This window comes from Aquarana catesbeiana, linkage group LG10, assembly GCF_042186555.1.
Source record: "Aquarana catesbeiana isolate 2022-GZ linkage group LG10, ASM4218655v1, whole genome shotgun sequence".
In the NCBI taxonomy this organism is placed as follows: Eukaryota; Metazoa; Chordata; class Amphibia; order Anura; family Ranidae; genus Aquarana; species Aquarana catesbeiana.
Window position 1 is genome coordinate 244,002,816 of NC_133333.1, and position 26,504 is coordinate 244,029,319.

At 44.0% G+C, this 26,504-nt stretch overlaps 1 protein-coding gene across 5 annotated transcripts in view; it reads left to right on the forward strand.

The window, feature by feature from the left end:
* FEZ1 (fasciculation and elongation protein zeta 1) overlaps window positions 1–25,617 on the forward strand; it is a 107,009-nt gene extending 81,392 nt beyond the window's left edge. For 3 of the 5 annotated variants that reach the window (XM_073603567.1, XM_073603568.1, XM_073603564.1), the window contains 5 exons: window positions 11,776–12,050; window positions 12,141–12,221; window positions 17,624–17,699; window positions 20,856–20,921; window positions 24,619–25,617. In XM_073603567.1, the coding sequence (XP_073459668.1) occupies window positions 11,776–12,050; window positions 12,141–12,221; window positions 17,624–17,699; window positions 20,856–20,921; window positions 24,619–24,635 (515 nt within the window). In that variant the 3' untranslated portion in view covers window positions 24,636–25,617. The remainder of the gene's footprint in view (window positions 1–11,775; window positions 12,051–12,140; window positions 12,222–17,623; window positions 17,700–20,855; window positions 20,922–24,618) is intronic. The other 2 variants (XM_073603569.1, XM_073603565.1) reach the window with 1 other exon arrangement.
* The last annotated feature ends 887 nt before the right edge of the window (window positions 25,618–26,504 follow it).

Sequence of the window (26,504 nt, forward strand, 5' to 3'; positions counted from 1 at the left end):
AAAGTCGCGCTGAAGTCGTGTTGCCCCTGTGTGAATCGGCACTAAAGAATGTTGTGATTCTTGGCAGACTGCCCCTTTTTTCTCCTTTTTCTTTCAATTGACGGCTGTGGGCTTTAGCAGAGCAGAGAGAATTCTCTGCATAGAAAGAATCGGGAAATACTTTGTCAAGATCGCAACGGGGAAAAAAATTGCGATAAGGATTCTGAACGATTAATCGTGCAGCTCTATTGTGAATCTAATTTTATTTTTTTTTTAAATAACATACGTTATACCGTGTTTCCCCGAAAATAAGACCTACCCCAAAAATAAGACCTAGCGTTATTTTCCAGTTGGGCTGCAATATAAGCCCTCCCCTGAAAATAAGCCCTGGTTTAAAATGCTTGTAAAAGTAGTATATATTGTACAATGTGTGTGTTTTTGTAATATAATTGCGGGAAAGAAAGCTCCAGGTCACAGAAGCTTAGGGCAGCACTATAACTATATTACAGAAACACAAACACTGTACATTATATAATACTGTAATAGAGTGGATTATAGGATTTTACAAGCATTTTAACTCAGTTCACACTGGGGATTCCTGACAGGCAGGGAGGGAGAGGGGGAGAGATGACAGCACATTACATGGTAAGACCTACCCCAAAAATAAGCCCTACTGTGTCTTTTGTTGCCAAAATTAATATAAGACCCGGGCTTATTTTCGGGGAAACACAGTACTTACCTGCTCTGTAATGGTTTTCCACAGACCCCAATCCTCCTCTTCTGGGCTCCCCCCCCCCCCCGCTGAGAGCCCCCAAAGCAAAGGGGACAGATACCAAGCTGCGGGTGTCTAAAGACACACACAGCACGGCTCAGCCCCCCCCCCCGCACTCTCCTTACAGGCTGTGATTGAAGGCAGCAGGAGCCAATGGCTCTCACTGCTGCCTCCATGCAGTGGTGTATTTAGGTTTTGTGCTGCTCTAGGCCTGACTAAACTCATGTACCCACCTAATTTAAATATGACCCACCCCTTCCTGCCGAGGCCACACCCCTTCCTGTTTAAGACCCACCCTATCATCTGTAAACCACACCCCTTTAGACTCATTTGGCACCTTTCAGGGGGAAGGGGGGAACGGGTACCTGTTTTTGACAGGTACACTTCCCCACTCCCGGGAGACTGCGCTGCCCCCTCTGAAGATCGGGCCCCCTCCTCCTTCCTCCACTGGGGCATTCAGAAAGTGCAACGCACTTCGCACACATGCAGTAGTTACCATGAATGATGGTGGCAAAACCCGAGAGCCAATCCGAAAATCGGCTGAGGTGTCGACATCGCTGGATCCCTGGACAGTTAAGTGTCCTAATATTAAAAGTCAGCAGCTACAGTATTTGTAGCTGCTGAATTTTAATGTTTTCACGGGGTGGGGGCGGGACTCCTCTTTAATGAGTTTGCATTGATTTCAGTATTGATGGAGCACTTTATTGCAATATCATGATCTGCATACTAATGCACTTTCACTAAATGTGGACTGTTTAATGGGTTTGCATTGATTTTAGCATGCATGGAGCACTTTGCACATGCCAGTGGCGGCTGTTGCTCAAACTAAAAAATTCAGAAAAAAAGACATCAATTGCAGCCTCACTGAGCCCATCAATTGTAGCCACTGGGCCATCAAACGCAGTCACTGTGCCCACCAAACGCAGTCACTGTGCCCACCAAACGCAGTCACTGTGCCCATCAATTGTAGCCACTGTGCCCATCAATTGTAGCCACTGTGCCCATCAATTGCAGCCACTGTGCCCATCAATTGTAGCCACTGTGCCCATCAATTGTAGCCACTGTGCCCATCAATTGTAGCCATTGTGCCCATTAATTGCAGCCACTGTGCCCATCAAATGCAGCCACTGTGCCCATCAATTGCAGCCACTGTGCCATCAAACACAGCCACTGTCCCCTTTCAAACGCAGCCACTGTGCCCATCAATTGCAGTCACTGTGCCCTCAAATGCAGCCACTGTGCCCATCAATTGCAGCCACTGTGCCATTAAACGCAGCCACTATGCCCCATCAAACGCAGCCACTGTCCTTAAATGCAGCCACTGTGCCCCATCAAACGCAGCCACTGCCCTCAAACGCAGCCACTGTGTCCATCAAATGCTGCCACTGTGCCCATCAATTGTAGCCACTGTGCCCTCAAACGCAGCCACTGTACCAATCAATTGCTGCCACTGTGCCTATCAATTGTAGCCACTGTGCCATCAAATGCCAACACTGTGCCCATAACACCCATAACACTGATATAATTTATTAAATAATGTTACCTGCTGTCCTGGGGGTTTCCCTCGTGCTCCTCTCTCTCTCTCTCTCTCTCTCTCTCTCTCTCTCTCTCTCTCTCTCCTCCTGACGTCACTGCCAGGCCCTGCCCCAGTGCCGAGGAGAAGATTCAAGGAAGACAGTGTGGAGGAGGGTAGGCGGAGCATAGGGCTCCACCTCCTCCAGTCACCGGCCACTTATGGGGGCGTGAGTCACATGCCGCCCCCTGCATGAGAGAAAGTCCCCCCACCCGTCTTCCTGATCCCCGGCTCCCGCGGCCGCCCCCCGCACACATGCAGCCCACCGCGGCTGCCTTGCTGTAGCGGCGCCGCTGTGTAAGGGCGTGATTGGCAGAGGGTAACTCACGCCCCTCCACCCTCTGCCAAACACGCCCTTACACATCGGCTCCGCTACATCAAGCGGCCGCCGTGGGCTGCATGTGTGTGGGGGGGGCCGCGGGAATCGGGTGGGGGGACTTTTTTTGCCGCCCCCCGCAAAGTGTCGGCCTAGGCCAAAACACAGCCCTGCCTCCATGGCCAGTGAGGAGAGAGAGCAGAGAGAGCCACTGCTCTGGGGCACAGCGCTGGATTGAGTTTTAGGTAAGGGGGAGGGGGCTGCACACAGAATTTTTTTTACCCTAATGTATAGAATGCAATTGGGTAAAAAAAAAATTTACCTTTACAACTTGGCTTGGCGTGCCTTCCATTGAGAGAGCCATCAACGTGGCTTGGCCAGTAAAACTGCGAACATGGAAGGAAGACTGAAGCACCGGGGAGCCGTGACAGCACAGCCCTGGAGGGCTTCGTTCTAAGGTAAGTCTTTCATAATGTGCTAGTATGCGATGCATACTAGCACATTATGCTAATATTCTGCAGAGGCCCAACTTTTTCGATTTTTTTTTTTTTTTTTTGCGGTTTACTACCGCTTTAAAGTGGAACTTTAGTATAAAAGTCCTGCTAGATAACTTCAGGCTGGCCCCTTTTGCAGGCATAGCTATGTAAAACATAAAAAAATAGGTGCCTATTAACCACTAGACCCCCTGGAAGATTTACTCCCCTTTCATGACCGGGCCATGTTTTACGATACGGCACTGCGTTACTTTAAGTGACAATTGTGCGGTCGTGCAGCACTGTACATAAAAAAATACAAACTTGTCCTTTTTCTCCTTACAAATAGAGCTTTCTTATATTTGATCACCTCTGTGGGGTTTTTTTTTGTTTTTTGTGCTACAAACCAAAAAGGCTGACAATTAAAAAAAACATATACATTTTTGCTATAAAACATATCCAATGAAAAGAAAATTGAAAAAAAAAAAATCACATTTCTTCATCAATTTAGGCCAATATGTATTCTGCTACATATTTTTGGTAAAAAAAAAATCTCAATAAGCGTATATTGATTGGTTTGCAGAAAAGTTATAGTGTCTACAAACTATGGGATATATACTGGAATTATTATTATTTTTTTATATATATATACTAGTAATAGTGGCAATCAGCGACTTTGTCTGCGATATTGCGGCGGTCAATCTGACATCTAACTGACAGTTTTGGGAACCAGTGACACCAATACAGTGATCAGTGATAATATTATACACTGTCACTGTACTAATGACACTGTCTGGAAAGGGGTTAACATCAGATGATCGGCTGGTACCAATAGATTACGACCGGCACCCGCCGATCATCCAGAACGCACACATCTAAACCAGGCCGGGCTCTGTCCTGTCAGCGGGGAAGTGCTGGATTTTCTTTCCCTGCAATGCAGGGAATGAAATCTATTACTTCCCCTAGTAAAAGCACCTCACACAGTGTACACAAACACCGGCTAGGAACACATTTAACCCTTTGATCACCCCTGATGTTAACCCCCTTCCCAGCCAGTGTCATTAGTACAGTGACAGTGTATAATATTATCACTGATCACTGTATTGGTGTCAATGGTTCCCAAAACTGCTAAAAGCTTAATGATTTACTGCTGCTCAGGAGGCTCTGGGTTTCAGCAAAATGGCTGCACTCAGCAAGAAAAAAACAGGAGCAATGCTGGAGGCGATTTATAGCACACACTCATTTTGATAGCATCATTAACCACTTCAGCCCCGGAAGATTTGGCTGCTCAATGACCAGGCCATTTTTATGCGATACGGCACTGCGTCAATTTAACTTACAATTGTGCGGTCGTGCAATGTTGTACCCAAAACAAAATTTATGTCCTTTTTTTCCCCCACAAATAGAGCTTTCTTTTGGTGGTATTTGATCACCTCTGCGGTTTTTGTTTTTTTATTTTTTGCACTCTAAACAAAAGAAGAGCGACAATTTTGAAAAAAACACAATATCTTTTACTTTTTGCTATAATAAATATCCCAATTTAAAAAATTTTTTTTTTAAACAAATTTTTTCCTCAGTTTAGGCTGATATGTATTCTACATATTTTTGGTAAAAAAAAAAAAAAATGCAATAAGCATATATTGATTGGTTTGTGCAAAAGTTATAGCGTCTACAAAATAGGGGATAGATTTATGGCATTTTTATTATTATTTTTTTTACTAGTAATGGCGGCTATCAGCGATTTTTTTTTTTTTTGGGACTGCAATATTGCGGCGGACAAATCGGACACTTTTGACGCATTTTTTTGAACCAGTGACATTTATACAGCGATCAGTGCTATAAAAATGCACTGATTACTGTATAATTGTCACTGGCAGGAAAGGGGTTAACACCGGGAGCGATCAAGGGGTTAACTGTGTTCCCGGTTCTCTCAGGGGAGAGGAGAGAGATCGTGTGTTCCTACTAAGTAGGAACACTGATCTCTCTCCTCCTCTAGTCAGTCCCATCCCCCCTACAGTTAGAACAAACACTAGGGGGCGATCAAGGGGTTAACTGTGTTCCCTAGTGTGTGTTCTAACTGCAGGGGGGGATGGGACTGACTAGGGGAGGAGAGAGATCAGTGTTCTTACTTGGTAGGAACACACGATCTCTCTCCTCTCCCCTGAGAGAACCAGGATTGTGTGTTTACACAAAAACACACACATCCCCGTCCTTGCTCTGTCACGGGCGATCGCGGGGACACGCTTCGCGCACGTCACCGGAGGCGCCTTAAAGAGCCGGTGTACAGCTACGACGGCTCGCGCAGGGAGCCAACCTGCCTGGGTATAGCCGCGGAGGCTGGTCCAGTTAATAATGTGGAATGTATGTTCCTTGCTTGTTTGTTCTAAATGTAGGGGGGTGGGGACTGACTAAGGGAGGAGAGAGATCGGTGTTCCTACTTAGTACATTGTTTTTTTTTTATCAAGTGTTATGGGTAAAGTTCCACATAAATACAGCCCAAAAAAAAAAAAAAAATCACATAAGAAGTTCCATATTTCATTAAAACAAAAGATTAAAAAGGTACACATCCTAAAAGAACACCAATGCTCTGATACATATGTTTAAAAATAAATACATAGTGATACCCTTGTGCCCTAAAGCAGGATTCCTACAAATGAATTTTCAATAGAATTTCTTCAAGAGATATGCCCTGCCAGGGAAGCCCCAAGAGGGGATATGATCACCATAATACCTTTAGAAGGAATCCTACTGAAAATGCATTTGTTTGGATCATCCTGCTTTTAGGGCATCACTATGAATTATATATGTTTTTATATAGAGCATTATCAGAGCATTGGTGTGCTTTTAGGACATGTACCTTTTTATATTAATAAAATATGAAACATTTTTTTTTCTTTTTGGCTGTATTACATCCGTAGTAAACCATACCAGGGAAAAAAAAAAATAAAATAAATTGGGCCCCGGGCACTTTAAGTCATAATGACCTACCTGAAAATGAAGCCCAGAAGCAACGTTGTTACTGCTGAAGGCGCTTCCGTCTTCACCTGGTCTTCCTTCGGGGTTTGCCGGCTTTGGCGATACAAATGGCCAAAACGGCGATGCGATCACTCGCTGTTTATGGCACGGCTCTAAAGGAATGGCACGGGTATGCCATTTCTTCAGAGCGCATGCGCCGGTGACGTCACCGTCTACATCTAAAGTAAATATCTCTTAAACGGTGCACGTTTAGAGCCCTTGCACACTGGGGCGGTTTGCAGGCGCTATTGCGCTAATAATAGCGCCTGCAAACCGCCCCGAAAGTGCCGCTGCTTTCATTCCAGTGTGCAAGCCCCGAGGGCTTGCACGCTGGAGCGATGTGCTGGCAGGACGGTAAAAAAAGTCCTGCCAGCAGCATCTTCGGAGCGGTGAAGGAGCGGTGTGTATAACGCTCCTTTACCGCTCCTGCCTATTGAAATCAGTGGGACGGCGCGGCTATACCGCCGGCAAAGCGCCTCTGCAGAGGCGCTTTGCGGTGGTATTTAACCCTTTCTCGGCCGCTAGCGGGGGTTAGAACCGCCCCGCTAGCGGCCGCATACCGACGGTAAAATGCCGCTAATAATAGCGGCGTTTTACCGCCGACGCCGCCCCCCGCCCCAGTGTGCAAGGGCTCTTAGGAAATATCTACTGTACTACCTATAGGTAAAAATCAGACATGGGAGTTTACTCCCACTTTAACCACTTCCACTTTACCCCCCTCCTTCCATGACCAGGCCATTTTTTGCGATACGGTACTGCGTCACTTTAACTGACAATTGCGCGGTCGTACCCAATTAAAATTTATGCCCCCCCCCACAAATAGAACTTTATTTTAGTGGCATTTGATCACCTCTTCGGGTTTTTATTTTTTTTTGCACTATAATAATATATAATTTTAAATATATATATTATATTATAAATATATATATTATTATATTTTATATATTATATATAAAAAAAAACACCATTTTTGAAAAAAAAAATATTTTTTATTTTCTGCTATAAAACACATCCCATACAAAAATGTAAAAAAATCAAATTTTTTCATCAATTTAAGTCAATATGTATTCTCCTACATATTTTTGGTAAAAAAAACCAAAAAAACCCCCAATAAGTGTATATTGATTGGTTTGCGCAAAAGTTATTGCGTCTACAAACTACGGGATAGATTTATGGATTTTTTATGAATTTTTTTTTCCTATTAGTAATGGCGGCGATCAGCGACTTATAGCAGGAATGCAATATTTTGGCGGACGAATTAGACACCTAACCGACACTTTTTTTGGGGGGACCAGTGATACTAATACAGTGATCAGTGCTAAAAAATATGAACTGTCACTGTACTAGTGACACTGGCTGGGAAGGGGTTAACATCAGGGGCGACCAAAGGGTTAACTATGATTCAGTGTAGTGTGGGGGGGGGGGGGGTGCTTTTACTAGGGGAAGGCATGGATCGGTGTTCCTGCTTAGCAGAGACACAGGATCCACGCCTTCTTTACTGACAGAACGGCGATCTGCCTTGGTTACATAGGTAGATTGCCGTTCTGCCTGTGTACGGAACGATCAGCGGGTGCTGGCAGACATCAGGAGAAGAAAAAAAAGTATTAGGTATGGCAGCTTGAATCTGAAAATTTGAAAACCCAAAATAATAACTAATAATAATAATACCTATTACTAACTATTAAATTATAGGTATTGGAATTTCCTTTCAAATTTGGCTGTTAGTGAACATAACAAAAACGAATTTATCCGAAGTTTAGGAATTATCTGAAATAACGATTGCAGTATCTAAACCAGTGGAACGCAAAAAAAATTAATAATAATAATAAATAATAATATTAATAATAATAAAAACATATTATTATTATTATTATTATTAATTATTAATAATTTGTTACGTTGCATTCGTTTATCCGAAATAACGAATGCCGCATCTAAAAGAATGGAACGTAACAAATTAATAACTAATAATAATAATAAAACGTTTTATTATTATTAATATTAGTGTTTATTATTATGAATAATTTGTTACGTTCCATTCGTTTATCCAAAATAAGGAATGCCGCATCTAAAAGAATGGAACGTAACAAATTAATAATAATAATAATAATAATAAACAATAATATTAATAGTAATAAAATGTTTTATTATTATTATTATTAGTTATTAATTTGTTTCGTTCCATTCTTTTAGATGCGGCATTCGTTATTTTGGATAAACGAATTGAACGTAACAAATTATTAATAATTAATAATAATAATAATATGTTTTTATTATTATTAATATTATTATTTGTCATTATTATTCATTTTTTGCGTTCCACTGGTTTAGATACGGCAATCGTTATTTCGGATAATTCGTAACTTCGGATAAATTCGTATTCGTTACCTTCACTAACAGCCAAATTTGAAAGGAAATTCCAATACCTATAATTTAATAGTTAGTTATTATATAGAATTTTAGAATTTCCGAATTTTAAGATTTACAAATTTAAGAATACCGCATCTAAACGAATGTAACATAACGAATTAGAATTTTTCCAAACTTACGATATTATTTGAAATAACTAATTTCGATCATAACGAATGACCCGAAAAACGAAAAAAAAAAAAAGAATAAAAAGAAAACTAACAAATTTTTCGGCAGTGAGGTCATCCCAGCCCAGCCAATTAGGTGGGTGAAGAGTCCGAACCCAAAAGAAAGACCAGGAGAGGGATGCTCCTGTGTTGGGAGCAATGACTAGACATGTGCACTGCCGAAAAATTTGTTAGTTTTCTTTTTATTCTTTTTTTTTTTTTTTTCTTTTCTTTTTTCGTTTTTCAGGTCATTCGTTATGATCAAAATTCGTTATTTCAAATAATTTCGGAGAAATTCTAATTCGTTATGTAACATTCTTTTAGATGCGGTATTCTTAAATTTGTAAATTTTAAAATTCGGAAATTCTAAAATTCTATATAATAACTAACTAATACACTCACTTAAACAAACAATGGGGCATTATTTTCCCCACTGACGTCAGGAGGACCTATTCTACAGTGCCTAGAAAAAGTATTCATACCCCTTGAAATTTTCCACATTTTGTCATTTTACAACCAAAAACGTAAATGTATTTTATTTGGGATTTTATGTGATAGACCAACACAAAGTGGCACATAATTGTGAAGTGGAAGGAAAATGATAAATTGTTTTCAAAATTTTTTACAAATAAATATGTGAAAAGTGTGGGGTACATTTGTATGGCGCCCCCCCGCCAGTCAATACTTTGTAGAACCGCCTTTCACTGTAATTACGGCTGCAAGTCTTTTTGGGGATGTCTCTACCAGCTTTGCACATCTAGAGAGGGACATTTTTGCTCATTCTTCTTTGCAAAATATCTCAAGCTCTGTCAGATTGGATGGAGAGCGTCTGTGAACAGCAATTTTCAAGTCTTGCCACAGATTCTCAATTGGATTTAGGTCTGGACTTTGACTGGGCCATTCTAATGCCGCGTACACACGGTCGAACTTTTCGTCTACAAAAGTCCAACGGACGCTGACGGACTAAAGCTGGCTGGTAATCCGATCGTGTGTGGGCTTCTCCGGACTTTCAACTGACTTTTTTAGCCTCAAATCCGACGGACTTTAGATTTGAAACATGCTTCAAATCTTTACGTCGTAAGTACGACGGACCCCGAAATCCGCTCGTCTGTGTGCTAGTCCGACGGACAAAAACCCATGCTAGGGCAGCTATTGGCTACTGGCTATGAACTTCCTTATTTTAGTCCGGTGTACGTCATCACGTACGAATCCGTCGGACTTTTGTGTGGTCGTGTGTAGGCAAGTCCGTTCGTAAGAAAGTCTGCCGCAAGTCCGCCGAAGGTACGTCGGAAGTATGTCGGACAGGCTGTCGGACTTTTGTAGACGAAAAGTCCGACCGTGTGTACGCGGCATAACACATGAATATGCTTTGATCTAAACCAGGGATATGATATAGCGGACCTCCAGCTGTTGCAAAACTACAAGTCCCATCATGCCTCTGCCTCTGGGTGTCATGCTTGTGGCTGTCAGAGTCTTGCTATGCCTCATGGGACTTGTAGTTCTGCAACAGCTGGAGGTCCGCTAATTGCATATCCCTGATCTAAATCATTCCATTGTAGCTCTGGCTGTATGTTTCGGGTTGTTGTCCTGCTGGAAGGTGAACCTCCGCCCCAGTCTCAAGTCTTTTGCAGATTCTTACAGGTTTTCTTCTAAGACTGTCCTGTATTTGGCCCCATCCATCTTCCCATCAACTCTGACCAGCTTCCCTGTCCCTGCTGAAGAAAAGCATCCCCACAAAATGATGCTGCCACCACCATGTTTCACGGTGGGGATGGTGTAAAGTCCAGATTTGTGGAGAACACGACTAATAGTTGTCCTGTGGACAGATTCTCCCACCTGAGCTGTGGATCTCTGCAGCTCCTCCAGAGTTACCATGGGCCTCTTGGCTCTTCTCTGATGAATACTCTCCTTGCCCGGCCGGTCAGTTTAGGTGGACGGCCATGTCTTGGTAGGTTTGCAGTTGTGCCATACTCTTTCCATTTTCGGATGATGGATTGAACAGAGCTCCGTGAGATGGTCAAAGCTTGGGATATTTTTTTATAACCTAACCCTGCTTTAAACTTCTCCGCAACTTTATCCCTGAGTTGTCTGATGTGTTCCTTGGCCTTCATGATGCTGTTTGTTCACTAAGGTTCTCTAACAAACCTCTGAGGGCTTCACAGAACAGCTGTATTTATACTGAGATTAAATTACACACAGATGGACTCTATTTACTAATGAGGTGACTTCTGAAGGCAATTGGTTCCACTAGATTTTAGTTAGGGGTATCAGAGTAAAGGGGGCTGAATACAAATGCACGCCACACTTTTCACATATTTATATGTAAAGAATTTTGAAAAACATTTATAATTTTCCTTCCACTTCACAATTATGTGCCACTTTGTGTTGGTCTATCACATAAAATCCCATTAAAATACATTTTACATTTTTGGTTGTAACATGACAACATTTGGAAGATTTCAAGGGGTATGAATACTTTTTCAAGGCACTGTATGTACCCCATACTCATTCACATGGAAGGGTTCCTAGGGCCCTTGTTAAAGGGGGCTTTCAGATTCACATAGGTCACCCCCTGCTCCCCCCCCAACCACCAGGTCAGGGTTGTGGGAAGAGACCCTTGTCCCCATCAACATGGGGACAAGGTGCTTTGTTGAGGGTATGTAAGCTGGTGTAATGGTTCGAGGGGGGGGGGGGGGGGGGGGCTCGCTCAGTCAAAATGTGAAAAATTGCAAGGGGGTATGAATACTTATTCAAGGCACTGTACTTCTACTGGCCCTAGTCCAGCCCTAAGTCTGAAGGACAATAAACTGGCCTTTTGTTTAGAAAGGTTGGAGATACTTTTTCTGTGCTCTTGCCAGCAATGTTTTGGGTCTCTCATGACATGGGTTTGCCTGTGGTAACTGGAGAGCCATATACAAAAAATTCACTGTGATATAAGAGTGCTTCGGATTACAAGCATGTTTCCGGAACCAATTATGCTCGCAATCCAAAGTTTTACTGTACTGTAATTTTCTTAGTTAACCTCTGTGATGTATAACGGCAAGTGTTCTCCTCCATCTTCTGACCACCAGCAGGACTTCAACACATGAGCAGAGAGGAGCTGACCCAACTGCTGGAGCGCGTGGAGCGAGCCATCTGCGACTACTCGGAGGAGCTGGTGCAGCAGCTGGCTAGACGGGACGAGTTGGAGTTTGAGAAGGAGGTGAAGAATTCCTTCATCACAGCTCTCCTGGAGGTCCAAAACAGGCAGAAGGAACACAGAGAGCTGGTGAAGAAAAGAAGGAAAGAGAAAGGGCTGAGCCTTCAGAGCAACCGCCCTGAGAGACACGGCCAGATGCCCATGAAGGTAGGTGAAGGACCTTCTCCGTACTCCAGGTATTTCAGTGTGTCGCACCTTACTGTGTCCATCTTGACCTGTCCTGGGTTTTTCCCGCAGCGTTTCAGCATGGAGGGACTCTCAAACATCCTGCAAACGGGAATCAGGCAAACGTTTGGGAATTCTGGGAACGATAAGCAGGTGAGTTTTTGCAGAGGACACTATGGTAGGAAAGTCTCCATAGCTCCCAACTGTCCCTGATTTCGAGGGACGGTCCCCGATGTGGAGCAATGTCCCTCTGTCCCTCATTCCTCCTCATTTGTCCCTCATTTTGGTCTGATCTATATAGTTGTATATAAAATGCACTTTTTATCTATCAAAAAGTGTTTTCCAGCCCTAAACCTTTCATCTGATTCCTAAATTTCTGCATTTGTAAATTCCAAAAGCCAATGTAAAGGAATAGTAGTGGTAAAAAAGCACTTGTGGGTTTAACCAATCTTGTTTTTTTTTTGTACAATTCTCCTTTAAGGAGGCGTGGCAAGGGGCGTGTCCTATGCCTGCTTACATTTGCTGATAGGTGTCCCTCATTCCCATCTCAAAAAGTTGGGAGGTATGGAAAGCATGTTATTCTAATGCAAAAATTATGGCTATTTCTTTCTTCTTTTATTATTTTTAACCCTTATGCTGCTACCCTGTTTTCCCTAAAATAAGACCTAGCGTGATTGTCGGTGATGGCTGCAATATAAGCCCTACCCCCCAAATAAGCCTGTTTCCCCGAAAATAAGCCCTACCCTGAAAATAAGACCTACAAGGACTTTAACTAGGGCTTATTTGGGGGGTAGGGCTTATATTGAAGCCATCGCCGACAATCACGCTAGGTCTTATTTTAGGGGAAACAGGGTAGCATTAGTAAATAGATAGGAAGGCGTATCATATTAACTTGTAAACTTTTTAAGTTTTTTTTATTTTTTACATTTCTTCAGTTACTTCCTGGTTTCCAGACTTAGGCAAATGATGTCATGCATCCCAGGAGTCTTCAGAGTGGAGAAGGCGCTTTCTCAGCTAGGCACACCCTCCTACCTGCACGCCTGAGCTATAGGCAGATGGATTCCAGGAAGTAAATGCTACATGAATCATCTGCCCTTACTCAAGATGGCCACTTCCAGAAATGCTAGGGGGTGTTTTTCAAAAGTGATTTCTCAGTAAAGTCAAGCATAGAGACATGGATGGATGGGGAAGTTTGCATTGAAGATTAAAAATGACCTACACAGCGTTGTTTGTTTGTGGTGCTCGGATGCAGTTTAGTTTCGCCTTAAAGTGTAAGTTCATCTTTTACAGAAAATCTGTAAAAGCGACTTAACACCCGACCGCCCCCCCCTACTCCCTGGTCCCCGCTGTACTTACCTCCCATGACCCTGAGCTGTGAAGGCTCCCACAAGCCGCTCCAACGCTCCGGGGATGTGAAATCCCTGTTGCTTTCTCACCTCTCCGTCCAGAGCTGCGAGTGCAGACCAGGCGGATTCTAATTGGTCAGCACCATTACAGGAACGGCACTGACCAATCAGAATCTGTCTGGCCTTTACTGGCAGCACTGGATGGAGAGGAGGGAAAGTAGCGGGGATTTCACATCCCTGGACTGTTGCAGCGGCTTGCCGGTTGGACCAGGGGGGTGGGGAGGGGGTCCGGTGTTGGGTCACCCTGACAGATTTTCTATAAAGGTGAACTTACACTTTAAAGAGTAACACCACGAAAAAAACTGTCCCATGTGGGTGATCAATGTACAGTGCAAGGATTTTAAGATCTCTTTCACACTGGAGGCGCTTTTCAGGCGCTACAGCACTAAAAATAGCGCCTGAAAAAAGCCTCAGCTGCAAACCCAGTGTGAAAGTCCGAGTGCTTCCACACTGGGGCGCTGGCAGGGTGTCACAAAAAGTCCTGCCAGCAGCTTCTTTGCAGCGGTGGAGGAGTCGTGAATACACCTCTCCTCCACCGCTCCTCCACCGCTCCTCCACCGCTCCTCCAGCGCTCCTCCACCGCTCCTCCACCGCTCCTCCAGCGCTCCTCCACCGCTCCTCCACCGCTCCTCCACCGCTCCTCCAGCGCTCCTCCACCGCTCCTCCAGCGCTCCTCCACCGCTCCTCCACCGCTCCTCCAGCGCTCCTCCAGCACTCCTCCACCGCTCCTCCACCGCTCCTCCACCGCTCCTCCACCGATCCTCCAGCGCTCCTCCACCGCTCCTCCACCGCTCCTCCAGCACTCCTCCACCGCTCCTCCACCGCTCCTCCACCGCTCCTCCACCGATCCTCCAGCACTCCTCCACCGCTCCTCCACCGCTCCTCCACCGCTCCTCCACCGCTCCTCCACCGCTCCTCCACCGATCCTCCAGCACTCCTCCACCGCTCCTCCACCGCTCCTCCAGCACTCCTCCACCGCTCCTCCACCGCTCCTCCAGCACTCCTCCACCGCTCCTCCACCGCTCCTCCAGCACTCCTCCACCGCTCCTCCACCGCTCCTCCACCGCTCCTCCACCGCTCCTCCAGCACTCCTGCCCATTTAAATGAATGGGGCAGCGCTGCCATACCGCTGGCAAAGCGCCGCAGCAGCAGCATTTTTGCGAGCCGATTGAACCCTTTTTGGGTCGCTAGTGGGGGTTAAAACCAAACTCCTCAGCATGGGTTAGCATTAATCCCGGGGATGTTAATTGTGTGTAAAACAATTAAAAAACGTACATAGCGTGATACCGTCAAAAGAATAAATTGTATGCGTGCAAAAGATCTAGTAACACTCACAGTATGAGCAACCAGACGTGAGCAAAAATCATTATTAAAGCGGGATTCCGGCCAGCTAAAATTTTTTTTTAAAGTCAGCAGCTTCAAACACTGTAGCTGCTGTCTTTAAATAAGTAGACTTACCTGTCCTGGGTGCCCGCAATCTCGGCCGCCCGAGGCCGACCCGTCCCTCGGCTCTCGGGTCCCGGCACCGCCATCCTAGGTAAGGGAAACAGGCAGTGGAGCCTTGCGGCTTCACTGCCAGTTTCCTACTGCGCACGCGCGAGCGGCGCGGCGATCTGTGAATGGCCCCGTGGTGTTCTGGGAACACACACAGTTCCGAGAAGGCAACGGGGCCGCTCACCGAGGAGAAGAACACGCCGCAAAATAGGAAGAGGCAGATTAGGAAGACTGCCTAGCAACAAGGGTTTAGGTAAGTACAAAAAATGTTTTTTTTTTTTTTTCCCAAATGTTTTTTTTTTTATTTTTTTAGGATTTTTGGTGGTATTTTTTTCTTTTTTCAGGGTGGCCCTCCACTTTAGTAACCACCCAGTGAATGAAATGACATTAGGTGAACCGTCACCAGACAGAGGGTCTCCTTACCAGATATAAATACTAGAAAGGCATAAAGGGTATGACCTATAGAAAAGCAAACGTCCACCCAGTGGATACATTGAATGAATTGGAACCGTCACCACACAGAGGGCATCCTTACCAGACCTCAGATCAAACTGAGCAAATATCCCTATAGGAAAAGCAGAACCTCGACTCGATCCAGGGAATGGCTTGTATAGTAGATGAATCAGTAGCTCAGCAAGTAAGGGAATGGTTCACGGAGTCATGGTTGACAGTAGATGGTACCCAAAAAATATATAATATAGACCAATGGTGTGATATCATCAACACTAATTTATTAAAAATAAGAGAAATGCACTTCCAAATAAACAATAAAAAACTCGCATAGAAATGTGAAGCCGGCCGGCATAAGCAAACAAGTCCCGTCCTACTCAACGAGACAGCGTGGTGATGTCAGCACGTACCTCCTCACGCTGTCTCGTTTATTAGCGCAATTTTTTCTTGTTTATTTGATTTGTGTTTATCCCACATTTTTTGCAGCTCAGGGATTTGCCCACCCTATTGGTTTATTGGATTAGCGCAGTTTTTTCCTTTTTTCATTGACAATAAAGCTGTGCTTTACCGCCGACGCCCGGGCGCTGTGAGTGTGAAAGCACCCTTACAAACTTTGTTGCAGATTTCTACCTGTTTGCGCTAAAGCACAGGTCCCCAAATTTTCCAAACAAAGGGCCAGTTTACTGTCCTTCAGACTTTTGGGAGGCCGGATTGTGGCCATTGAGGGTAGAAAATGTCCCAGTGTCTCAGGTGTGTTCATTTGCATATTGCCTATGGTCAGTAGAAGGAGGAATAGTGCCCCATCATTGGTGTCAGTAGAAGGAGGAATAGTGCCCCATCATTGGTGTCAGTAGAAGGAATAGTGCCCCATCATTGGTATTAGTGGGAGGAATAGTGACCCATCATTGGTGTCAGTAGAAGGAATAGTGCCCCATCATTGGTATTAGTGGGAGGAATAGTGACCCATCATTGGTATTAGTGGGAGGAATAGTGCCCCGTCATTGGTGTCAGCAGGAGGAATAGTGCCCCGTCATTGGTATTAGTGGGAGGAATAGTGCCCCGTCATTGGTATCAGTAGGAGGAATAGTGCCCCATCATTCGTATTAGTGGGAGGAATAGTGCCCCGTCATTGGTGTCAGTGGAAGAAAGAGTGCCCCATCACTGGTGTCAGTGGGAGGAATAGTGCCCCATCATTGGTGTCAGTGGGAGGAATAGTGCCCTATCATTGATATTAGTGGAGGAATAGTGCCCCATCATTGGTGTCAGTGGGAGGAATAGTGCCCCATCATTGGTGTCAGTGGGAGGAATAGTGCCCTATCATTGATATTAGTGGAGGAATAGTACCCCATCGTTGGTGTCAGTTGGGGGGATTATGCCCCACTGTTGATGTCAGTGTTAGAAATAGTGCCTTAGATCAGTGGGAGGAATAGTGCCCCAAGGGCTGGATAAAGGCTTGCAAGGGGCCGCCTCCGGCCCTCGGTCCGCAGTTTGGAGACCACTGCTGTAAAGAAATAGCTCTTTGTTTGATCGTGTCCTGTGCATGATGATACTGAATAGGAGTGACTGGTACATTATAATCAGCTGATGCAATTTCAGTGTTCTGATGAGGAAAGTTGTAGTGTCTACATCCCTGCAGAAGTAATTAGGGAGCGTCTCGCCCAAAATGACTTTTGTTGCAGAGGATGCCCAAAATCTCACTTGCATCTTCACACAAGCTGAAATTGACATTTTTGTAGCTGTTCTGTACACCGATGTTGTACAGAAGGCCTCCAAGTTGCGATACTGCATTGAATTTTACAGAAAATGACAGCGCTGAAAAGCAAAGGGGAATTTTAATATCATTTAATTACTACAAGGTGGCTTATGCAGCAAGTTTATATGCTATCATTTATTTGCTATATTTTTTGCCATTAAAGTGGAGTTACCCTTTAACTGCAGGGCCACCATACCTAAAATACAGGACAGTCTATGCAATTTCAAATTTGTTTCCTTTCAAACCTGTAGCAGTAAACATGGCGCCCCACCGGGCTCTATGGGCAACTGGGCATGCATTACTTTGTTATCGGTGTCATAAATCACACATACACAGCAGATAATCCATTCATTCATAATCCATGAATATAATCCCTGGTTTGGTGACAGGAAAGTCCTCCGATCTCTTCCAGGTCTAATATTTCTAATATTTCCTCCTCATTTTTTACGCAGTATTTGAACACAGTCATCCCATATGAGAAAAAAGCCACGCCCCCATCTGTGGAAGACTTGGAGATGCTGACAAACAGTAAGATTTCTACCTTGGCATGCATGGGGTGGGGTGACCTTTGTTCTGGGATTATATTTTTCTTATACAGTTTTTTTTTTTTTTTAGCCAACAGTTACAGGTTTTAGCTGACGTTTATGTGGAACAATACTGCCCCCATGTGACCGCACAGCAGAATTCTTGTTGTTTGGTCCCTGAATTTTGCATTTAGTGGAATGCATTACGTGAAATCTAAAAATGATAAATTGACCCACTATGACATCATGAGACCAAAGGACACTGGGTGGGGCGTCTTATTCTACTCTACTTTAACCAGTAAAACTCTAGAGCCATTATCACATTTCAGTTTCGGACTTATTACCACTTATTACCACTCTAGCTGCCCAAGACAATTCTAACATTTCTTTCATACATGTCAAAAAAAAAAGCTTTTTTTTTTTTTTTTATCTGGAAAATTACTCAGAATCCCCAAAAATACATCATAAATATACATACATAATTAATAAATACACACACACATATAAAAAAATTATATATATATATATATATATATATATATATATAGATAGATATATATCTATCTATATATATCTATATATAGATAGATATATATCTATCTATATATAGATATATATAGATAGATATATATATGTAGGTATATATCTATCTATCTATATATATATATAGATATATCTATATATATATACATATATATAGATATATCTATACATATATATATATATATATATATATATATATATATATATATATATATAGATATATATACATATATATCTATAGATATATATACATATATATCTATAGATATATATATATATATACATACCTATATATATATATATATATATATATATATATATATATATATATATATATACACACACATATATATATATATATATATATAAACACACCTGCCTTTAGGCTACTTTCACACTGAGGCATTTTACAGGCATTTTTGCGCTAAAAACAGCGCCTGTAAACTGCCTCTTCTGCTGCCCCAGTGTGAAAGTAGCCTAAAGGCAGGCGTGTGTTTGTGTGTGTGTGTGTATATATATATATATATATATATATATGTATATATATATATATATATATACACATATACATATACACACGTCTGCCTTTAAGCTACTTTCACACTGGGGGGGGATTAGCTGTAAAGCGCGGCTAGTTTTAGCGGCGCTTTACCGCTGGTACAGCGGCGCATTTTGGCCGCTAGCAGGGGGCTTTTAGCCCCCGCTAGCGGCCGAGGAAAGGGTTAAAAGCACTGCTGCCAAAGCGCTTTGGCAGCGCTGCCCATTGATTTCAATGGCAGGGGCGGTTTAGGAGCGGTGTATACACAGCTCCCCAAAAAAGCTGCTTGCAAGGCTTTTTTCCCTTCCTGCAAGCACACCGCTCCAGGGTGAAAAGCACTCGGGCTTTCACAGTGCGGCTGCAGGAGAGGCAGTTTACAGGCGCTTTTCAGGCGCTATTTTTAGCGCAAAAAACGCCTGTAAAATGCCTCAGTGTGAAAGTAGCCTTTACACGCACGTGAACTTTAAAGGCACCCCAGTCTTAGTCCGTAGGGTTCAATATTGAGTTGGCCCACCCTTTGTAGCTATAACAGCTTCAACTCTTCTGGGAAGGCTGTCCACAAGGTTTAGGAGTGTGTCTATGGGAATGTTTGACCATTCTTCCAGAAGAGCATTTGTGAGGTCAGGCACTGATGTTGCACGAAAAGGCATGGCTCACAGTCTCCGCTCTAATTCATCCCGAAGGTGTTCTGTTGCTTTGAGGCCAGGTGCAGGCCAGTTAAGTTCCTCCACCCCTAACCCACTGATCCATGTAGTATGCAGTGGGTAAGTAGGACAGATCATAGGGGATAGCAGGGCAGAGAACAGTGGTCAACAGAGCAGATGAATGGGGTCAGCAGGGTGGAGAACAAGGATTATTGGGGCAGTGGACAGAGATCAGTAGGGCAGAAGACAGGTGATGCAGGCCAGTCAAGTTCCTCCACCCCAAACTCTCTCATCCATGTCTTTATGGACCTTGCTTTGTCCACTGGGGTGCAGTCATGTTGGAACAGGAAGGGGCCATCCTGGGGTTGCCACCTCATCCCTTTAAACCCGAACACATATGAATTACACAGGTTCTGAGGCTAATTTAATGCAGATAAGACACCAAGTGAGTTTAATTACCACCTTAATCAGCCACAGAACCTGTGTAATCAATATGTGTTCAGTTTTAAAGGGATGAGGTGGCAACCCTAGGCCATCCCCAAACAGTTCCCACAAAGTTGGGATCATGAAATTGTCTAAAACATCTTGGTATGCTGAAGCCTTAAGAGTTCCCTTCACTGGAACTAAGGGGCCAAACCCAACCCCTGAAAAACAACCCCCCACCATAATCCCCCCTCCACCAAACTTTACACTTGGCACAATGCAGTCAGGCAAGTACCGTTCTCCTGGCAACCGCCAAACCCAGACACGTCCATCGAAATGCCAGACAGAGAAGCGTGATTTGTCACTCCAGAGAACTTCTCCACTGCTCTAGAGTCCAGTGTCGGCGTGCTTTACACCGCTGCATCCAACGCTCCACATTGCCCTTGATGATATAAGGCTTGGAAGCAGCTGCTGGGCCATGGAAACCCATTCCATGAAGCTCTCTATGCGCTGTTGTTGTGCTAATCTGAAGGCCCCTCGAAGTTTGGAGGTCCATAGCCATTGACTCTGCAGACAGTTGGCGACTTCTGCGCACTGTGAGCTTCAGCATGCGCTGACCCCGCTCTGTCATTTTACGTGGCCTACCACTCCGTGGCTGATGCTCCCGGTTGCTTCCACTTTGTTATAATACCACTAACAGTTGACCGTAGAATATTTAGTAGCAAGGAAATTTCACAGAATAAGGGATGACTCCACTGAGCTCCTGAGTGCGCCCCATTCTTTCACAAATGTTTGTAGAAGCCGTCTCCATGCCTAGGTGCTTGGTTTTATACACCTGTGGCTATGGAGGAGATTGGAACACCTGAATCCAATGATTTGGAGGGGTGTCCCAATACTTTTGGCAATATAGTGTATGTTCTTCATCTGTGTGCCCAATCTTCAGGTTTTTATACTGGTTTGTCTCAATGATTAAGTACTATGCAATAATTAACAGTATGTGTTTTCTCTGCAGTATTGTATGCAATGAAAGAAGACAGTGAAAAGGTTCCCATGTTATTAACGGACTACATTTTAAAGGGTAAATCATTTCTGTCCGATCCTCATTCTGAATAGCTTGGCTTGATGTGCTTGTCACTTACCCCTTCTATCATCACTCACCTCAAACATATTGAGCCCTATTTACCAAAGCGTCTGAATTTGACGTATTGTCCTTTAGAATTTTTTTTTTTTAATAAAAGAAGAAATGTGGTCAGAGGCAGGTTTTTTAAGTTTTTCTATGCAGAAAGCTTTTTTTTTTTTTTTTTTTTGCATATACCACTAATCCATATAATGGGATAATATACAGTATATTATTCATAAAACAGTACATATGCAACACCAACAACCTATAGGTAGCTTCTACTGAGCCCTGATGCTCAGGGAGCTCAGTTATACCCATAGGCATGTGCAGAGGGTGTGCCAGGTGTACCTGGGCACACCCTAATCCCTGCATGCAGAGCTGATTCCCCTTACTGCCCAGGCTTCCCCTCATGCTGGCCCCCCCTAGGGATGCCACCTCATCCCTTTGAGGCTGGGTTCACATCTCCGACCGATGCTGCTCGCAGCAGGGGGTCCGGTGTTTCCCTGTTCTCCGTTTCAGGGACAAATTTTTTGGGCTGAATTTGGCTCTGAAACTGAGCCAAAGACGCACAAGACCCCCTGTTCAATTTGCTCCGGAGCCACACCGGAGGTATGTAAACCGGATCCATAGAGAGCCGGTCACTGTCTCCTGTCATGCGCAATGGATGCAGAGAAAACCACATCCAATTCGCATAACTGTGAACCCGGCCTAAACCCGAACACATAATAATTACACAGGTTCTGATGCTGAATAACCACTTACGGACCGCCCGTCGCAGTTTTACGTCACTACTTTGAAGAGTAATATCGTTGTTATGGCAGCAGCTAGCTGCCATAAACCCGGTATCCTCTTCTTCAGCGGGCGGTCCGCTACAAGATAAAAGTGGTCTCTGCGGCGGATTCGCTGCAAGATCACTTTTTTCGGTGGTGGGAGAGGGCCCCCCCTCCCGCCGCGCTCCGGTGTCCTCCGCCGGAACCGTCGGTAGCGGCGGAGGCAATCAGATGTTGTCCCTTGTGTGACATGGAAACAAGTGAGGAGAAGATGGCCCCCACCCGTCTCCATATCATTGCAGGGCGGAAGCCATGTCAAAACGTCACTTCCGCCCATAGCTCTTGAAGAGACATTTTTTAAAAAAATTTTTAAATGACAACATTTTTATTGCATTTCAGTGTAAATATGAGATCTGAGGTCTTTTTGACCCCCAGATCTCATATTTAAGAGGTCCTGTCATTTTTTTCTATTACAAGGGATGTTTACATTCCTTGTACTAGGAATTAAAGTGATACAATTTTTTTTTTTTTTTAAAGGACAGTGTAAAAATCAAAAATCAAAGGTAAAAGAAATAAGAAAATTTTTTTTTTTAAAACGCCCCGTCCCGACGAGCTCGCGTGCAGAAGCGAACGCATACTTGAGCAGCGCCGCATATGAAAACGGTATTCAAACCACACATGTGAGGTATCGCCGCAATCGGTAGAGTGAGAGCAATAATTCTTGTTGGATACCCAACGTTAGAGGTGATTTATTCTTCCAAAGCAAATACATTTTTGCAATGTATGACCCCAGTGCTGCTGGAGAGGGGCAGGAGAGGGTCAAACAAGGATGCTATAGAGGCGACTGACATCTTCCTTATCAACCGATGATGTCATTGGTCATTTGGATGCCGGCAGCTAGAAGGTTGTAATGTTTTCCAATGAAAACCTGTGGCTTTGTGTAACTAAAAGGCAGGACTTCATCCATAGGCCGGCTTATATAACATTTTTGGGTAATTTTTAGGCATTTTGCCAAGGCACCCCTGAAGAAACATCAAGGCACCCCAGGGTGCCTCTGCACCCTGGTTGAAAAAGGCTGGTTTACAGAACAAGATTAGAGGGGAACTCTTACAATGGGAACACTAGTCCTTGTGATAATCAGGGATTACCTAACTTGAAAGGGATTTCCTCTCACTTCCTGTCTTGGCTATGGGGCAGGAAGTGAAGGGAGGTCTTTTAATGAAAAAAGAAAACTGGAGTTATACCCTTCCTTACTCTAAAATGAAAAAAAAAAAAAAACCCAAAAAACTGAAAATTGTATCATACTTACCGTAATTTTCTTTGCCTGGGGCCTATCCATGGCAGCATACATGTGATAGTAGCCTCGCCTACTTCTGTCCACAGAACCAGTGCAAAGCTATAAAGAGTTAAAACCCACACAACAGCCCATTCCTTGTACATCGCTAAGAACGAACCGGGTGGGTTCGGAATGCTGCCATGGACAGGCACCAGGAAAAGAAAATTACGGTAAGTAGGATACAATTTTCTGTTTTCCTGATGCCTCCATGGCAGCAGACATGTGACAGATCAATAACTAGCTACCAGGGTGGGAAGCTTCAGCAAATCCTATCATAAGAAAGTGAGTAAATGGGCTGCTGTGTGGGTGTTAACTCTTCATAGCTATGCACTGGTCCTGTGGGTGGAAGTAGGCGGGGCTGCTATCACATGTATGCTGCCACGGAGGCGCCAGGAAAAAGCTTTTTGCTTTGAGTTCCACTTTAGGTCTAGGCCTGCAGGGATCTCCAAACTACGGCCCTCCAGCTGTTTGCGGAACTACACGCCCCATGAGGCCTTGTAAAACTCTGACATTCACAGACATGACTAGGCATGATGGGAATTGTAGTTCCTGAACATCTGGAGGACCATAGTTTGGAGACCCCCTGGCGAGGGGGTAGAGGAAAAGACTGTAATGATTAACTTAGTCCTTGCTGTGCCGGTGCTCTTTTCTCCATTGTGGGCCCCAGTTTGTTGGTGGGCCCCCGGCATCCTCACATACAAAGCAGGAATATCGGTCCTGCATTGTACTTGATACAACCGCTGGCCAGAGCACTTCAGAGAAGAGACTTCTCGGCACCAGTGGCACAGATGGTGGGAGCCTGCTGGTGAGGATTATGGTAAATAATATTGCAGCTGATTCCTCCACCCAGGGACGGGACAAGGGGTGGGCAGGAGGGAAAACTGCCCTGGGCGCAATGGTTTGTTGCAGGGGCGCCCTGTGCCAATTGCTTCTGTTACAGGAGCAGTGATATCACTGCTAACCCTAATGGAAGCGGGGAGGTGGGTGCAGCTTGGCATCTTTGCCCTGGGCACTGGGTGACCTTGTCCTGGCACTGTGCCTCTACCCCTAGAGTTCATGAGCATTTAACCCTTGCTGTGCGGCATGGGGGGGGGGGGGGGGCAGAGTGGCCTACTTTTGGGAACTTTTTTTTTTAACCCCTTGGCGCCGGCTGTGCCCAAGTATGCGGCCTCTGGTTCTTAGCGCCAAGGGGCTGCATATTTGTGTGAATTGCCCCCAATACACCCGTGCTGAGAGCGCACGCACTGCAAGCTCGCCTAACCGAAAGCTCCCGATCGCTCCTTTTGATCGTGAGTTTTGTGGCCGCCATGACAGCCAACCGTGGCGGTCACGTGATTTTAAGCCGCGACCCGCGTCTCTCGGCATCCTAAACCTCTTAAAGGGCCTGGGGACTCCGGCGCCATGGGGTTAAGTTCTGAGCTTTATTTGTATTTAAATTAATTAATTAAATTAATTAAAGGTTGACCCCTCTGGCTTTAGCACCCCATTGCGTAAATATACTTCTTGCCGGTTTCTTCCAACTGAAAATAATCTGTTGTTTTCTCTCTAGTGCTGTGCCCAACCTAACGTGTCCTGTCACCAGCACCAATCAGGGAGAACGTATGTGTTACACCAGGACTGCATGACATAACATTTAAATTTGCATCGAATTAATCCAAACTACATGCCGGTATTATTACCTATTGCTTTCTCATCAATTTAACCACTACCTGCTCAGAGAAGCCCGGAATTTACCCCCCACCCTATTAGATTTTATGTTGACTTGACCTCTGAATCTTCTACCAGCACGTCTGCCCTCTGCTGGTCACAGGTAGTAGTCAGATGTGTTCATAGCCGACTCCTACCTTGGAGGTCTTGTTCTATTGATATAACCAAGGTAAAATGATATTGTTGGGACAACTTTGTGTCATTTGCAGGCAAGCCATCCTCCTAACTATGTGATATGTAAACTGCTTTGAATGAAGACAAAGTATTACCATTACCTTCATTCCCGGAGGAAGAGGAACGGATCACCAGATAACACAATCCTATACAGTCCTTCATGAACCAAACCAGCCATTGCATTGACCATTGGCTGCTTGTTCATATCCGTCCCTTCCGGCTCTGTTTATCCGTACCGGATTCATGTTTATGGAATCCAAATTCGAGTTGGTTCGCCTTTTTTTTTTTTTTTCCTCCTCCAGTTTTATTGGCGAAGTTCAGACCTGTCTCTTGTACCTTGGTGTCGATCTTTTCCTTTGTATTGAGTTATTTTGTGGACGTGTCGGGAGAAGATACCGGATTGTATGTCATGTGTGTGCGCTTTGCCAAACAAGTAGCTTTAATGGAAAGCGTTTCCTTACCTCTGAGTATCACCGGAAGTATTATCACCCGCCCCTCCCCCCATTACACTCTAATTTATCATTTATGCAGCAATACGGTACCTCAAGACGGACAGACGGGCGAGGTGGCGACTCCGCCACAAGGAGGGTCTCTGTACATTGTAGTGTGTTAGAATGTATCTTGCGATTATATTTACATGATAGTAAAATAAATCTCATGTAGTGAAGTTGTTGTGTGTTTTTTTTTTTTTTTTTTTTTACCTGTCAACTGGTCACCTCTGATCGATCAGTCAGTGTTTCATTTAAGGAATCAATCAATCGACCATTGTTATATAATTGTCACATACAGTATCTCACAAAAGTGAGTACAACTTTTTTTTTTTTTGACCCACAGTTATATAACAATTCATAGACCTGTGCACAGGGTTTGCCGGATGTGCCTGGGCACACCCTAATCACCCCATGCGCATTAGCATTATCGTTCTGTGTGTGCCAGCGGTAAGATAGGAAAGATCTCCCTCTTACCGGCACAATGTGCCAGTACCACATACTAGACATGTGCACCGCCAAAAAATTCGTTCATTTTCGTTTTCGTTTCATTCGTTTATTATTTTTTTCGTTTTGCGGGTCATTCGTTATGATTGCGATTCGTAAATTCGTTCATTCGTAAATGCGTTCATTCGTACATTCGTTCATTCATACATTCGTTCATTCGTACATTCATACATTTTTACATTTGTACATTTGTAAATTCGTACATTCGTAAAATTGTACATTTGTAAATTAGAAAATTCGGAAATTTGTAAATTCGAAGTTTGAAAATCCAAAAACCCGAAAATTCTAAAATCTGAAATAGTAACTAACTATTAAATTCTAGGTATTGTAATTTCCTTTCAAATTTGACTGTCAGTGAACGTAACAAATACGAATTTAACCGAAGTTACGAATTATCCAAAACGAATGCTGCATCTAAACAAATGGAACGGAACAAATTAATAATCAATAATAATAATAAAACATTGTTATTATTATTTATTATTATTAATTCATTACGTTCCATTCTGTTTTTTCGGATCATTCATAACTTTGGATAAATTTGTATGTGTTACGTTCA